General features: G+C 44.7%; 1 protein-coding gene across 2 annotated transcripts in view; it reads right to left on the bottom strand.

Moving 5' to 3' along the window:
• Stab2 (stabilin 2) overlaps positions 1–17,292 on the bottom strand; it is a 155,287-nt gene that overhangs the window by 60,160 nt on the left and 77,835 nt on the right. For both annotated transcript variants that reach the window (XM_046429260.2, XM_046429261.2), the window contains 8 exons: positions 14,042–14,119; positions 11,114–11,212; positions 10,917–11,024; positions 7,212–7,343; positions 4,150–4,278; positions 2,872–2,928; positions 1,588–1,683; positions 619–814 (listed from right to left, as the gene is read on the bottom strand). In XM_046429260.2, the coding sequence (XP_046285216.1) occupies positions 619–814; positions 1,588–1,683; positions 2,872–2,928; positions 4,150–4,278; positions 7,212–7,343; positions 10,917–11,024; positions 11,114–11,212; positions 14,042–14,119 (895 nt within the window). The remainder of the gene's footprint in view (positions 1–618; positions 815–1,587; positions 1,684–2,871; positions 2,929–4,149; positions 4,279–7,211; positions 7,344–10,916; positions 11,025–11,113; positions 11,213–14,041; positions 14,120–17,292) is intronic.

The raw sequence follows: 17,292 nt of genomic DNA, 5'->3' as shown, positions 1-17,292 counted from the left end.
TCTCCTTCCCTCTCACAGGTGTGTTTCCCTGGGCACAAAGAAGCTAGGGTGCGAACATGCAGATGACTTAGCTCCAACTCAGCACCATTTTTGCAAAAACAAAGCACAGAGCTTGCTGATGGCAAATCAGTAGAGTGATCTTTTCAAAAAGGATGTGCTTGATTTAAGAGCCAGGCTTTGGAGTCAAGCAAAGTGTGCCTTTCTATCTCAGTCCTGTTTCTCATCAGCTATGGCCTTGGGGAAAGTCAACATCCTCATCTGCAAAATGGGCACAGCAATCCCCAAGTATGTAAGGTTGCTCCTGTATGGATTAAATGAGATAATGTGCACAAGTCTGCCTTTCAAACTGTTGAGCGATGTCCATCATGAAATGTTAACGATGATAACTAGTGTGTAGGCCTGGGAATATCAGCGTAGGTTGGTAGGTCCAGGTCAATGTTTAGAAACGCTGCCCTGTGCATATGACACACACAGTCTTACAATCCATGATAGCAACACAGGCGGGTCCGAGTCTGCCTGGAGAGAGGGCTGAGGGAGCGGGGGAGGGCTGGCTCTCTCCTCGCCTTGGCTGGTTAGTCCCTGCAGCCTGGGGCCTGGCCTGCGGAGGTGGGTGCGCACCTTGGTCACAGTGGATGCCATACTTGCCCTCGGTGCAGGTCTCGCAGGCCGTCCCGCTGAAGCCCTGGCCACACTCACACGCGCCCGTGCCGTTCACACCGTCCAAACAGATGCCATTCCCGAAGCAGACGTTCTGGGGTCTCCCAGGGCAGGCCTGGCACTGGGGACCGAAGAAGCCAGCGCAGCACGCTCTGGTCTGAAACACAAGGACAGGCTGAGTGCGCGTGTCCCTCGGTGGCACTCCAGGGTTGCCTGTCTCTTTGACCCCAGGCTCATGGGGGACGGAGGTGGAGCCCCGGAACTTCCCTGGTATGAGGCAGAGGATTGAGACCCGCAGGCCGTCGCCATCTCCAAACGAGGGCCCCTCACATCAAATGCTACTTCATGTCCTACTGAAGGAGGGGAGGCCTCTGTGGAGGAGGCCTCTGGCCTTTTATGAGAGGATCTCCTAGAGTTCAGGGGAGCCCTGGAGGATGACCATTTGGGTTTGGCCTGTCTTTTTTGCTTAGTGCATTAAAACATAAAAATTTTTCCAGCCCCGAGCTCTGTAGCTTAAGGGCCAAACCAGCTGGTCTTTGCTAAAACAGAAGAGGGCATGTCTAGTGTTCTGGGAAAGAAGCAGGTTGGACGTTATAAATGACCCCCAGAAACCCTTAGCTTTGGGGTCCCATTTTCTAAATGACCAGGGGCACCTCGTCTTGCCTTGGTGGCAGCCACGTCTTCTGTCTCTTTTTGCTCTTGCCTCTCAGAATATCGATTTCTTCACTGTACAATCGAATGTGGTGGCTTTTACCCATTTTTTGATTGGCAGGGCTGCTGTTTCATTGCTACCGCTATCATTTGACGAGGACAAAGATGGGCAGGGGGGAAGAGGAGATGGGCAGAGTACGCGCATTTTGGAAGTCTGACCTGAGATTGAGTTTCCCAGTGTTGGAGGGATGAGAAGAACAACGACAGCATTATACTCACGATGGTCATCTTCACACACTTGGGCCGACACCCAAAGAACATGGACCGCTTTCCCATGAAATAAATGGAATAGATGCATTTCTTTGTCTCATAGCCCTACAAAATAGTAAAGATTCTGTTGACTTTTTAGTTAAGAAGTTTTTCATTCTCTAAAGGCGTGTAAGTGGGTGAGATGTTTCTGTCTTTCTGACCAGTGTGTTTTGGACAGAGAGGGTGTGGCTTCTCTTATGGGTTCAGAGCAAGAAAACATAAAGACACTATGCTGCTACAGAAGGCCAGGTGGAAAAATCCAAATAATTACACTGGGAGGTAATACCCCCCAAAAAGAACACTCCTCTAGAAACCAACTCAACTTCAGAAGAATTGTAGAACAATTCTGATAGCATCTTTGCAATCCTGTATATTCATTGACCTAAACCTGCATTTCTATTTTTATTGATTTCTATTTTCCCTTGGCCCAAGAAAAGATTTTTTTTTGCTTATAAACATTTATAAATATACAAAACGAAATTAAAACTCAAGTGAGAAAAATCAGCATTCATTATTGTTACCATAAATTATCATCATCATGCTGTGGAAGATGCACAAGTGTTCATACTTCATAACAGTCCTATCAGAAATAGCTATTATTACCAAGTATGTAATCTCAGCAGCTCTGGAGGCCGAAGCAGGAGGAGCCTCATCAAAAGTGAGGTGCTAAGCAACTCAGTGAGACCCTGTCTCTAAATAAATTAAAAAAAAAAAAGGCTGGGGATGTGGCTCAGTGGGTAAGTGCCCTTGGATTCACTCTCCAGTATAAAACAAACAAACAAACAAACAAACAAATAAAAGTAGCTATTATCAAAAAGAGCTACAAGCTGGGAATTAATCTCCAAACATATCTACCTCTCCTCGGTCTGACTCTGCTTTTTTGAGGAAGTTAGCTATAACTACAAGTATCAAAGGAAATCAGTCAGGGGGAACACAGCAGGCTGGATCTGGTTTTGGACATGGAGTCTGTCCTCTCTGATAAGATTTCTTGCTGTGGTCCTCCACTGGCTACTGTGAAAGATGCAGAAAGTGAACAATCCCGTCCAGCAATGTGTTGATGTATGAACCCACTTCTATTTAGTTATTAATGAAATCTTGCCTTGGTTCCTTTAAAAATGCACTTAAGCCTTGATGAAGATGTATACAGGATAACAAAGAATGCATTTACAACCAGGGAAAGGAATGAAGGAAGGAAAACGAGGTCTGATTTTTCAGTCTGGACACCCACAGATCTGGAGCAGACAAAATACTTACTAGTGGTTTGGTTCCTAATGGGCAGATTGGTTTCTGGGGACACTTTCCACACTTGCCCTTGGTAAAACAGAAACAAAGGAGAAATTTCAAGATTATTAATTTTAGTGCAAAACGAGGCTGCAAATGTTTTCTAGAGCTTGGAGCTGAGGAATTGAAAATGAAGGAAAATAAAATAAATAGATGAAAATTGGTGAAGATCATCTGGTCAACCTCTTTAATGTTCTTTGAGACAAACACATGAACTGCTCTATGGTTTGCATGTTTGAGGATCATTTTTCCCCCATAATGTTCTTCTGACTCTAATAACTTTTTAAGGTGTGGAGGTCTCAACTCATTTAAATCCAAATTCCTTTAACAATAACCCTGATTTACCGAAAAACCGTGAGATTGGGCCAGATTCAGAGACCACCAACGTGTTACACATGTGCCCAACCTCAGGAGCTAGACCTGGTCTAGCTGAGGGGCACAGAGTCAGGATACTCCAAAGAAATAACACCTATGAAGGGCAGATGTTAAAATGCAGATGTTAAAATACTCAAGTGCAACCTACTCCTAAAATAGAAAGAGGCCTGCCTGTGTATCTGGTTCTTAACTTGGTACCTACTGGGTGGTATAGTGTGGTTATTCAGAATTCTGGCTCTGGGGCTGCTGTTTGCTAATGTGTGAGCCTGGGTGCATTATTAATCTTGCTGTGGTTCATTTTCCCATCTGTGAAATGGGTACAGTGAGAGTACCTACTTTGTACGTGTTGTGGGGAAGTTTAGAGCAGCCCCTGACACACAGAGAGTACTTAATCAACACCAGCAGTTATTACTGTTAGTAAAGGATCCTCCGCTGTCCCATGGACTGAGGTGGAAAGCCTCCATTTGAGCATCCCATAATACACTGAAATCATCCATTCCTAATTTCTCTTCTAGTAGACCAGGCTTAGCCAATACCCACCACAGGTGCACCCCAGAGCCCCCCCTGCACATTTTCCCTTGGAGGAGAGCTGTGGCTTCAGGCTCCTGCTCAACACGGCCTCCAGGTGGCCTTTCTCAGGCACCCAAGGAGCACCCTGTTGCACTAGATCATGAGCCCGTCAGGGACAAAGCTCACATCTTATTTATCTCTGCAGAACCACAGCCCATGTGTTCCTGGGCACATACATCAGAGATGCTCACTGAGTTGTTTTTGGACTGAGATATCTTAAAAGAAAATTCTTAAGCTTAAAAAATTAAAATTATAAAAAATAAGTCATCACCCATTCCTTGTGTCTTGGTTCTGGATATAACTTACCTGTACAATAATGGTGTCATTAATATCACATCGATTCCTCTGAATTTCCAGAACTTTCCCCAGGCCGTGGATCACTCCCTTGTCAGTGGCAACATTGGTGTAGTTTATTGGAGCCTCGTTTACATAGAGCTGTGAGCAAGAGGACTAAATATTATGCTAAATTGAAGGGAGATGGGGAAGATGGGAATGGGGGCTGTCAATAGGACAGCAGCCCAGGAGCTATTCCACTATGCACGTGGAAGGTGGCATACCACGGTGGACAGGACAGAGCTCTGGCTAGGAGAGGGGAGTCTGACTATAGTACTGTATCTGGCACCATCTAGTTGAGTGATTTGGGCCTGTTGTTTTCCCTTCCTGAACTTCAGTGTTCTCTTTTGTAGAGGAAAGAGGTTGTTCTAGCTGAGCTCTGGGATACCTCTCCATCACTCAAAACAATTGTTTTACATTCTTGGGAAATATACTGCCTTGTGATCCTTATATCAGGTCTGCTGGCAAGATGGCGGTGTGGACGTGCTCAGCTGGGCTGTGGCCTGGTGGTCTTGGGGGTGTGAATGCCTTCTACCACCAAGACACGTGGGCTAGGACTGTCCTTTCAGCACGTTTCTGCTCTGTGTTTAATTTGCAGATGACTCTTGGAAAGGTTAAATGGCATTTAGCAAAGAATTAAGACAACTAGAAAAGAGTTTTAAGAATGACGTGTTTGGAATGGTGTGTGTGTGTAGAGACAGCTGGGCTAAGGTTGAGAGAAAAGGAAAACCTCATTACAATACCCCCAAATCCCATTATCTCATAAGGGTTTTAAATTCACCAAGTAATACATAAAATAACATCCTTAGGCATTCCCCTTGGCAATATTAAGATGACCCAACTAGGTGCATAGATTTGCATTTCCACTGAATATTAACATCCTTTAAGATTTACTTGTAGCCCAAATGAATTTCTATTTGAATGTTGAGATAAATCATAGCTGAGTTCCATAGACATGTTCCAGGTCTGTATACACTGGGAAAACCACCAAGAAACCTTATTTAGTCTCAAATAGTGATTACAGCACAAATTTCCAGAATTCCAAGATGCTGAGCTGTTTTTAGGTACCCAAAATAGCAGAGCATTTGAAGTTGCCATGTTGCTTAATTTGGCATGAAGAAAATAAGTCTGAATCACTTCTATCATGAAATATATTCAGAGAAGTTAAGGTTTTGATCTAAACGTTGCCTCCTCATTTGAAAACATTTTCACGCATGTCCATTGTCATAAGAGAAAGTCAATGACCACCAGTAAGAGCAAAACCTCTACTGTATGAACAGCTCTTGCTCCATTTCTAGACAAATGGAAAATGAACACAAAAGCACTATAACTGAGTCAACTAAGTGCTCGGGAATGTTCATTTCTACACAAGGAAATGAAAGATGACGGATGGAAAAGAGACCAGAATTGAGAGCTCTCTATCCACAACATAGTTGACAATATTGCAAAGATAAGATTATATATTTAAAAGTTTTCCTCAAAGTTATCACCATTGAACTATTTGTGGGAGTCAGAGAAAAATATTTGGAGTTAGATTAGTCTCCAAATAATAAAGAGTACAAAGGATCTCATTTATCTCCAGATAAAAGGATTTTACATAAAAAGTTACTTGTGATTCAATGATGACACCACTGAAAAAAATTGTTTTTAAGATTACACTTTTTAAAGAGAATCAAATTATTATTACTTAAAAGCTTTTGAAATTAAACTTTCATTTTAATACAGTCTGTTGTGTTTCTCTATCTTTTTTTTTCTCTTGGTACTGGGGATTGAACCTGGGGCTTTACCACTGAGCCATGTCCCTGACCCTTCTTATTTTTTTATTTTGAGACAAAATCTTACTAAGTGGCTTAGGGCCTCAAGAAGTTGCTGAAGCTGGCCTTGAATTTGTGATTCTCCTGCTTCAGCCTCCCAAATTGCTGGGATTGCAGGTGTGTGCCACCACACCTGTAGTGTCTCTTTAACAATTTGTTTATATTAACTTTTCTTGTGAGAATTTTAGAATTCTTTTGTGAGGTTCTTGTTAAGTTTTCATAGATTCAACTTTCTAATATATATATATTTTTTATTAGAGCATTTTAATTATACATAGTATTTGGGTTCCTTTTGGCAAAATTACACACACAAGGAATTTGACTTCAATCCTTACTCCCCCTCTTTTTTCTTCCCCTTTTCCTCCCTTTCTACTCTACTGATCTTCCTTTCACTCCTTTATTTGTTTATTTTTAATATATATTATTTAGTTGTAGGTGGACACAATACTTTTTTTTTTTTAATTTTATGTGGTGCTGAGTTTTGAACCCAGGGCCTCACGGGTGCTAGGCGAGCACTCTACCACTGAGCCCCAGCCCCAGCCCTCTTTCTATGTATACGTGAAGGAGAAATCCCCTTTCATTCATTTATATATGTATATACCATGATTCTATTAGATTCATTCCATAGTTAGTCCCCTTAATTTTTTTTTTAACTTGGTATTTGAAATACATGAATAGAATTTTTATATTTGAAATATATTAAACACTTAGTCTACTAGTTCTTTTTTTTTAATGAGTTCTAATCATTTAAATATTTCAGGAGAGTGTGAGATAAATGCTGGAATCTCAGTGTGGTGCTCAGTCTTGAGACTCATCTCTATCAGCATGGAGTGATGATGACATGATTCATTTGGCTGCTGTGTCCTGCGTATGTCTCTGGGCTCCTTATGTCCTGGAGCTGCTGCCAATCCTGGGACTCGGCTGAGCTCCCAGGTGCCATTCCACCTTGGAGACCACCTGAGGCACTCAGTGTCAGGTTTGCTGTACTGGTGCTGAGGGTCACCTGTGACTGCTGGGGACTCGAATACCACAATTCCTAAGGCCACCTTCCTACCTGCAGGCTGACCTCGGGGCAGGTGACTGGGAGTTCCATGATCTGGCTTGGAACTGTTTTGGGCTGCTAAGGCTTAGGAAGCAGCGGTGAGATTATTCCAATATGGAAGAGATGGGGGTCATAGGAGCTAAGCCCCCTGTCCCTGGGCTTACGCAACAGCGTCACACCTGGCCATTGTGGAGAAAGAAGCCGAGGGGGTAGGAGAAGCCCAGCATGGTCTCCCGGTGCATGCCCTGGTGCAGTTCATTCTTCAGGAGCTTCTCCTCGGGGACCACGTGGTACCGCAGGACGTCCTCCTCCTGCAGGGCACAGAAGAGAGAGTCAGTCAACAATCGGGCTGTCAGTTACAGGTTGTGCCAGCACCGGGGCCGGAGTGACAAACAGGCATGACAGCTTGTTGGAGTTTTGACCAAGGCATCAAAACACAAAGGCACCCCATAATAAGTGGGTTGTGAATGAGAGCACCCGAGAGACCTGGCGGCGTTCCCAGGTGGGATGCTTGGGAGCTTCCAGTGACTAAAACCCAGAGGGAGGGTTGATAGCTGGGGGTGGATTTTAAAGACGATTCCTTTGGGCAGAGCTGGGAGAACAGAGCCCCCACACCCAGCTTCCTTTCACCCCAGGGATCACGAGAGGAGGTCCATGGGGCATTTGGCCTGGGTGCCCTGAAGATAGGGTGGCCTGTGGCACTGGGGTCCGACTCAGTCCTGGGCAATCTCCTAAGCCAGGGACTGCAGGTGAGCTGCATTGGGAAAGACCCACACATGCAGAGCTGGCTTGGGACAAGAGAGTGGGGGTCTCTGGTGCAGATGTGGGGCCGTGACTGTGAGCTGGTGCTTCTGGAATTGTCCAAGGTGGCCAGAGGGGGTGGGGGTGTGGACAGACAGGCTTCCCCCACCCTGTCCCCAGGGAAAGCTGGAGGTAGGCTCTGGATTCCTAGGGTCTTTCTCCCCCTCTCCCTCCCTCCTAACCACCGCCCTGTTCTCTCTATGTCTCTTCCTAGCCACCAACACTTCCTGCCCCTCGACAAAACCTGGTGGAACCCAAACTGAATTTAATGGGGAAGGAGGGAAGAGGGTTGCTAGGTTACTGACTCTGCTCCAAAGCCACCGTCCTGTGTGCTGACTGGGGGGCTGGGCTGTGACCTCCATTTCTCCTTGGCTAGTGGCCCCTGTCAGGCTCTGGCATTGGGAAGGGCAGGGAGACCTGCTCCCTGCTCCTCTCACTACTGTTCTCCTGCTGTGGAAGCTGAGTCTGGATGGCCACTTTCTACCACTTGAAGAACCAATTTTATCACAGCTTTCCCACCTCTGAGACCCCAGAGGGGTGACACCCTCCTGCAGAACTGAGACTTGGGCCCAGGAAACCCTTCTCCAAGCTCAGAGACACCAGCTCCTACTCAGAGGTCTGAGTGTCAGCTCCAGCAGGTTCCTCCTCTAAGTTTCCAAGCTTTAATAATTTTAATCTCTTCCTTTTGATCCTTCAGCCTTAGGGGTCTTACATGCTTCCTGCAGTTGCTATCTGTGTGATCTCTCCCTCTCTCTTTTCCACCTTGGAATTATATTCATCTGATTTTATACTCAATAAACAATTCATGTTATTAAATTATCTTTCTTCAACTGAGTGGTACGATTTGTGTCTCCCAAAGGCCCTGATTGATTCAAGGACCGCGCCTTCTTCTCTACCTTCCTGCCTGCACTTAGCTGCACTGTGTATTAGTCAGTTTTCTGTTGCTATAACAAAATATTTGAGGTTGGATATTTCATAAAGAAAAGAAGTTTATTTAGCCACAGTTTTGGAGACTGAACATACAAGATTGAGTGGCCCCATTTATTTGGTGAGGGCCTCATTGCTGATGGCATCACAATGGTGGGAACATGTGTAAGAGTGATCACAGGGAGAGACAGGAAGCCAGGGAGCGGGGTGCATCTGATGAGAACAACTCACAACTTACTCCATGGGATCAAAGTCAATCCTTTCTGAGGTTAGTAACCCCAGTGACCTGGTTACCTTGCACCAAACCCCAGCTACTAAAAGTTCACCTCTTCCCAATATCGCCAGACCCAGCACTAAGGCTCCAGCACATGAAAGGGTGGGGGACACACTTAAACCATATCCAAATAATGGGAGGCTGAATTTTTATCATTATTATTTTATTGAATTGATGTTATGGTTTAGATATGAGCTGTCTTCCGAAACCTCACATGTGAGGCAATGCAAGAAGGTTCAGGGGTGAAATGATTCCATGATGAGTGTTGCAACCCAAGAGTGGATTAATCCACTGATATGGATTAACTGGGTGGTAACTGAAGGCAGGTGGGCCACGAGGAGATAGGTCACTGGGGGCATGGCTTTGGGGTTGATGTTTTCCTCTGGTCAATGGAGCTCTCCCTGTTCCTGCTGGCCATGTCCCGAGCTGCTTGCTTCTGCCCTACTCTCCTGTCACGGTGTTCTGCCTCACCTCGGCCCCAGAGCTATGGAGTCAGCCATCTAGGGACTCAGCCCTCTGAAACCGTGAGCTCCAAATAGACTTCCTCTCCTCGGTTTTTCTTGTCAGGACTTTTGGTCACAGCCATGAAAAGAATTGACTAAAACAATTGAGACGGTGTTTATGGCTTAAAGTGACAAGGGGACTACCGGGGGAGGCAGACAGGCACTGAGATGGCCTGATGCCTCATCCCAAGGCAGGAAAAGAATATTCCACTGAACAGGTTTCAAGGGACAGGATTGGACAGGCTCAGGATGGTGTCTGATTCCATCCAAGAGTCCTGCGTTTCCAGCACGGCCGCTATAGGAGTTGACAGAGGTTGTAACCTAGTTGGAGAGCTCAGGACGCTGCCTTGGAAAGTCCATTCATTAATCCAGGGTTTGTGCTAGGTGCTGAGGGGGAGCCATGGCAGGAGGGAGCGTGTGCGGCTGTGGCCGGAGTCAGTGTCCCTGAGGATGTGGGCCTGGACAGGAAGACCAGGCAGGGAGGACTCTGGAGGGGGGCAGTCTGCGCGTGTGTGTGTGTGTGCGTGTGTGTGTGTGTGTGTGTGTGTACAGGAACAATGGCACCAGGTGTGTCTCTGACATGTTGAGGCTCTATGAGACCATCACTTGGGTTAGACCACATGGTTTTCCCAAAGCACAGGCTGTACGCAGCAGTGGTCCCGTAGTAGCTTAGTGGGACTTTGAGATTTTTAGCATCTTCATCTCAGCCACGCTGCCTACAGATATGAGTGAAAACAGCAGGCTTGTGTGTGCAAATCCAGCTTAAACACATTCTCCCATGTGCAGCTGGGATCGGAGCAGCACCAGGCTCCTCGAGAATGAGAATCCTGGGACCACCATGGAACCCGAGAGAAACGGTGGCCTGTGAAAGGAGGGCTTAGTAGCTGAGGAGGTAGTTTGGGTAGAGTCTGAATGAAATGGAATCCACCCAGGGGTTTTAAGCCAGAGAGCACCAGGATTGAGTACCAGGATTGAGTCTTTTGAATTAATTCACTAAATCCTTTGATAAAGCGGGACTGTTCAACCCCGGATGTTAGGAGTCAGGGAACATGTGGGGAGGAGGGAAAGAAGGAAAAAAAAATAAGATCCACCCTTGCTGGTCACTGCTGCTGGCATCTCAGCTGCTTAGGACCTAGGACAGGCCAGGGAAGGGGTCAACGGATGACCATAAGGATCCTGCCAGGTTCCAGGGTGCCTGGAGTGTGTGATTCCAGAGATATGCCCTAAGTATACGGCAGCTCTGGCATAGGGGGGATTGTGCACGGGGGAATCTCTGCATGAATCTATTCTAAGCACGGCATGGGCAGGCAGGCCTTGAGGAAGGTGAGAAACGGCACGTGACTGAGGCTTTGAATTTCCTCTTTGTTCCCGATACCTACCAGAGTTGTGACCTTCCTCTCCCTGATGTAATTCTCGATGGCATCATTGTTTGGAGCAAACACCGTGTAAGCATCAGCAGCCTCAATTGCGCTTGCCAGATTATATTGCTGTGAAGGAAGGAAACAAGAGCCCATGAGGGATTCCTTGTTCCCAGGTGACCTGAGCAAGGCGGTCACGCAGAGAACATGGTACTTGCAATGATGTAGCCCCGGAAGATGGAATAGTCAGGCATTTGGTCCAGCCTGGTGAGCAGGTTTGGTAAGGAGCCAGTTAGTCCTCTTTGGGGGACCAGCACCTGGGAAAGAAAACCCCAGAATTCTGTTTAGCACATGTTGGTAGCATTTGCTGCTTCACTGATACACAAGGACGTCCTGTTAAGTTCTCTAGACAAAGGAAGTGACATTGAAAATGTTTTGATTTCTCCCAGAATAAAATTATTTTAAGGATGCAGAGCAACGAGGCAGAGAGAATTTGGAGATGTTATTAGTTCAGTTTTATGTCTTGCCTGTAGGCAGGTCCCCCTAATTAGAGAAAATTTCATCTCACATAGAAGAGTTCCTGGCTCCCCCTGAGGAATCCATTCTAACTTTCTTTAATCTACTCCGTCTGGAGTAGATTAAAATCTAACTGACCTACAACAGGCTGCAGCTAAAATCCTTTATTTCTTGTCCTTTTGCTTATTCTTCAAGAAATTTCATTTCTTTCCAGAAGCCTGAAGTCTACTGTAACCCAGGAGCCTGAATCTGCCTTGTACAAATGTTCTTCTTGGCTCAGGCAGTGTGATAAACAAAGGGAATTTTTACATAAAGATGTAGATTCCTGACTTTAAAAATATCCGTCAGCAAGCCCACTGATAAGAGCACGTGCAGAGAGTGGCAGCAGCCGCCTTGGTTAAGGTCTCCACCTCTCCCTAGGGCCTTCCCCCTGCTCATTTCCTCACCCATCTGGTCCATACAGGCATTTGCATGTGTAAAGTTGGTATGGCTGACCTTCTGGGCAAGAAAACAATTTCCATCTTCTCATTCTATCTAGAACCTTTTCAGGTGGAAGAACCTGCCACTGGAATGTTTCTCTCATCCTGTCATCTTCAGCCAATACCATGAGCCAGGCACAGATAGACAAATGTGACTGAGGCCTGTGTCCTGCCCCGGGGAACCGACATCCATATTACTGGAGTCGGCCTGGTCCAGTGTGCTGCCATATTTGAAAATCAAGTTGACTGGAGCACAGCCATGCACATTCGTGGACACGTTGTCTAAGACTGATTTTGCGTGACAATGGTAGAATTGAATGGTTGTGACAGAGACCAAATGAGCTGCAAAGTCAAATAGTCACAATCTGGATATTCACAGAGGAAGTTGCCAGTCTCTGGGTCACAGGAAGATGAGACACTTCTGAGTTTCTGGAGCTCCAGGGGGAGGAAGGACTTGAGTTGCTTAGAAGGGAAGTGACAGGTTTGAGAGCTATGAGGCAATGGTGTGATAGACTTGGTTTCTATGTCCATGTCACATAATCATACGTGATTAAGAAGGCCACTGCCATTTTTAAAAGAGGTACCCCTTTCTCCAGAACCCTAAATGGGCACAAATCATAGCAAGTGCTGTGGGCTGGAGTTTGGAACTCCACTCCACCCCTTGGCCAGGCTCCTTTGTTCAGGGCACAATTTGCACAACTGTACATGGCAGTTCTGATAAAGGGATCTTGATGCCAGAGGACAGATACTGCAGGAGCCCAGTAGGGTTCAGGCAACCAGAGTCTAAGCAAAGAACTGGGCAGGACATGCAGAGGGACATGCCATCACTAGAGGGGTTCATGACCTACACCATAAGAAATAATTATCAACATGAGAAAATTGATAGCTAGCCAAATACATACTATGTAAAGCTCCCAGGGAATTTCAGAGGAAGAAGAAGGGGATGAAATTAATATTTATTGATGGTCTACTCGGCAGCAGGCATAAAGATAGACAGTTATTTAATCCTCATGTGGAAGAAAAACAAGGCTCAGAGAAGTTATGTGACTTGCCCAAGGTCACACAACAGACAAGTTTCCCAGCCCAGACTCCGTATGACTTTAGAATTTATCCTCTTGACACTTTAGAATTTATCCTCAGTAATTTGGGCTGCTTGGATTAGGGAGGACTCCCGAGAGGGGGTGAGATGTGGACTGGCCCCATGGTAATAGGGTCAGTGTAGGAGATGATTTGGGGTGCCACTCTACTAAGGAAGGTTGCATCCATTCAAAAAAAGGAGGAAGGGACAAGAGATAATTTGATGTTTTTAAAAGTCATTTCAGTATTTTGGAAAGCCAGGGGTGGACAAGAGAAACACCCCTGTTAGGTGATGTTGCTTTGTATTACATGAAGTCCCAGTTTCCTGCCAGTAGTGAATCACATGCTTAAAATGTGCTTCTTACGGCCTCTTGGGAACTCAGGAGGCTGCAAGATCTTTGCAAAATTGTAGACCCAGGATTCTAACAAATACCCTTTCTCTTCTGAACAGGAACAGTGGACTTTTTCAACAGCTTCAAATAAAAAAGTGAGTATATAATTGCCAAGTGAGAATAATTTTAGTTAAAATGCAATGGGTTAATTGTCTCTCCTCATCTTCTACCTTCTGAAAGTGTGTTCTTTCAGTTTGAATGAAGATCCTAATATAGTAACTGAAAATGATAGGGTAGCTCACAACTCCGTTTCCTATTTTTTTCCATGTCATACCTTTGAAAGCTGTTGAATTGAGACTTAGCAGAAAATGAAAATCTAATCATACTTTTTCTACCGCTTTTTATTTTTTTCCCTTAGAACCTTTTGGATCGCACCCCTGGCCTCCTCCCCTAGTTCTCGATTATGAGACTCCCGATGCTAGGAGGCTCACAGGCCTGTTACGACCTTTCTATACTCAGGAAAGATGATATTTGTGGCTGCATTTGACAGAGGGCTTGTGGTGGAGCACAGGCTGGGGAAAGGGTGGCTGAGTCTGACTCTAAATGGCTTTAAGATGAAGCACAAGACAGGTTTCTTTTATAATAAGACCGAGCATGTTTAATTTTCCCAAAACGATACCATACAGAAGGACAGATGACAAAGAGGGGGGACGCTGAGTGTGTACAGAGCGGAAGCCCTCACCTTGCTGATGATGTGTATCACTCCATTGGTGGCCACATTGTCCCCATCAACAATGGACGCTCCTTCGATGGTGATATTCTGCAAATGTAAACCCCAGTGGGGAGGTGAGTGTTTACACAGCCAACCTCAGGATTGAACTATGTGTCATCCTTGGAGAAAAGGAGGACAGTAAAACGCCTGGTCCCTAAAATGCCTCTTGCCATTCCTAAGCACCTGGCTTTGGGACAGGGAACAATATCAGCGAGTCTGGGTGAGAATGCGCAGATGAACATTGTCCCCAAGGACATGGGCTTTCTCTGGTGCAGACTGGGAACCAGGACAAGTTAGGGTTATGTGTAGGAAGCTACTTTCTTGCATGCTGGCTTGAGACTGTGGTCATCCGGTGGACAAAGCAAGACAAGATGCTGCTGCTTCTGAACCCAACCTGTAAAGTCCCTCCCTGTGGTAACTGGTGCAGATCAGAGCACCACAGAGAGAGACCTCATCTAGCTGGCCTCCCCTGGACAAAGCCTTGTGAGGAGGTGCACCTGCCCAGCCTGTCACCACTGTACTTCCTGGTGAAGCACCTGACCAGCCTGTTGCCCCTGGATCTTCCCATAAGCATTTCTCCATAAACCTTGTCTTACATCTTGTCTTCTTTGGTCTGTTGGCAACTTGTTCCACTGTCCTCTTAAAACTGGACAGAGGACGGTACAAATTATCTCTGGGTTTTGCACTCCTTGAACAGCAGTGACCTTAACACTTTACACCCAGAGTAAGAAATACCTTTGAATTGTGACTTATTAGACATCACACACACAAAAAAATGAAAGGGTATTTTCCCCTACTATGCAGGAGTTCACTGTTATCAATTCTATTTCATTCTATTTTATTTCACTAAAAAAAGTACTGGGTGAGTTTACCTTAATGATAAGGTGACCCCACAGTTTGAAAAAAAATGCAGATAGTACTGAGTACCCTAACCCCACAATTCATGCATTGAGGCCCTAACCTCCAGGACCTCAGATTGTGATCTTATTTAAATAAGTAGGGTACTTAGGACATACTCCAGTTAAAATTAAGCCTTTATAGTGGGCCCTAATCCAACACGACAGGTGTCCTTACAAATAGGGGGAGTTTGCACGGAGACTGCTACCCAGGGAGACGCCATGTGATCAATCAGCATGACAGCTGCCAGCCCAGGATGCGGGCCTGCAGCTGTGCCTTCCCTCCCAGCCTCAGAAGGACCCTACTCTGCCAACACCTTCATGTTGGACTCCGACCATCAGAACCACAAGACAGTACATTTCTGTTGTTATAACAGCCCCAGAAAATTGATACAGACAGAAGCTGAATTTTCTGGTCAGAATCTAACCACTTTTTAGGACTATCAATTATTTAGAAGTGTGGCTAAGTAAAACCCGAGCTACCCAGCCAGCCACCAGCCAGGTAGAGCAACTGAGCTCCACCCTCTTCTTCTCCTCATCGTGATCCCCCTCCCTCTTTGGTACTGGTTCTGGGAATGGAACCCAGAGAACTTAATCACTGAGCCACACTCCCAGCCCTTTTTAATATTTTATTTAGAGATAGGTTCTCACTGAATTACTTAGGGCCTTGCTGAGTTGCTGAGGCTGGCTTTGAACTTGTGATTCTCCTGCCTCAGCCTTCCAGCTACTAAGATTACAGGCATGCGCCACCACACCTAGTCATCGTGACCCTTTATTTGAAATTCCTCCTGGGAGCCCTGGGTGACGGAGACTTTTCTCACTTTGGGCAGCTCCCAAGTTCCCTGAGCAGTGGCCACTGTGTACATCTCTCTTGGTTAAAGAGATATTTATATTAGGTATAGGAATAAACTCATTAAAAACATGACTTTGGAAGAACTAACACCAATCCTCCTCAGTTATTCCATGAAACAGAAAAAGAGGGAACCCGTCCAAACTCACTTTATGAAGCTAGTATCACCCTGATACCAAAATCAGACAAAGATACATCAAGGCAAGAAAATTTCAGACCAATATGCCTGATGAACACAGATGCAAAAATTCTTAATAAAGTCTTGGCAGATCACATACAAAAACATATTAAAAACATAGTGCACTATGATCAAACGGAGTTCATCCCAGAGAAAAAAGTTGGTTCAACATACAGAAATAAATAAACATAATTCATCACATCAATAGACTTAAAGACAAAAATCATATGATCATCTCAATAGATGCAGAAAAAGCATTTGACAAAATACAGCACCCTTTCATGTTCAAACCACTAGGAAAACTAGGTACAGTAAGAACACACCTAGCATTGTAAAAGCTATCTATGCTAAGCCCAAGGCCAACATCATTCTAAATGGAGAAAAATTAGAAGCACTCCCTCTAAAAACTGGAACAAGAACTATGTAATGTTTTGAACAACCAACAATAAAAAAAAAAAAAACTGGAACAAGACAGGGATGTCCTCTTTCACCACTTCTATTTAACATATTCCTGGAAACGTTAGCTAGAGAAATTAGGCAAAAGAAAGAAATTAAAGGGATACAAATAGGAAAAGAAGATCTCAAACTATCACTATTTGCTGATGACATGACTCTATATTTAGAAGATCCAAAAACTCCACTAGAAAACTTCTAGAACTTATAAGTGAATTCAGCAAAACAGCAGGATATAAAATTAACACCCATAAATCAATTGCATTCCTATACATCAGTGAATAAACTGAAAAAGAAATTAAGAAAACTATTCTATTTACAATAGTCTAAAAAATTTTCTGGGAATCAATTTAACAAAAGAGGTGAAAGACCTCTACAATGAAAACTACAGAACTCTAAAGAAAGAAATTGAAAAAGATCTTAGAAGATGGAAAGACCTCCCATGTTCTTGGATAGGCAGAATTAATATTGTCAAAATGGCCAAACTACCAAAAGCATTATACAGATTTAATACAATTCCTACTAAAATTCCAATGACATTCTTCATAGAACTAGAAAAATCAATCATGAAATTCATTTGGAAAAACAAAAGACCCAATATAGCTAAAACAATCCCTAGCAAGAAAAGTTAAGCAGGAGGCATCATAATACCAGACCTTAAACTATACTACAGAGCCATAGTCACAAAAACAGCATGGTATTGGAATGAAAACAGACATGGTGACCAATGGTACAGAATAAAGGACACAGAGACAAACCCACATAAATATAGTTATTTCATACTAAACAAAGGTGCCCCAAACTTTAATTGGAGAAAAGATAGCCTCTTCAACAAATGGTACTG

The sequence above is a fragment of the Marmota monax genome, unplaced genomic scaffold (assembly GCF_021218885.2).
Source record: "Marmota monax isolate L192 unplaced genomic scaffold, Marmota_monax_Labrador192_F-V1.1 WCK01_AAM20220418_F8-fsc00051, whole genome shotgun sequence".
Taxonomy (NCBI): domain Eukaryota; kingdom Metazoa; phylum Chordata; class Mammalia; order Rodentia; family Sciuridae; genus Marmota; species Marmota monax.
Note: the sequence above shows the minus strand (reverse complement) of the source record. Positions and strands in the feature narration are given on the sequence as shown.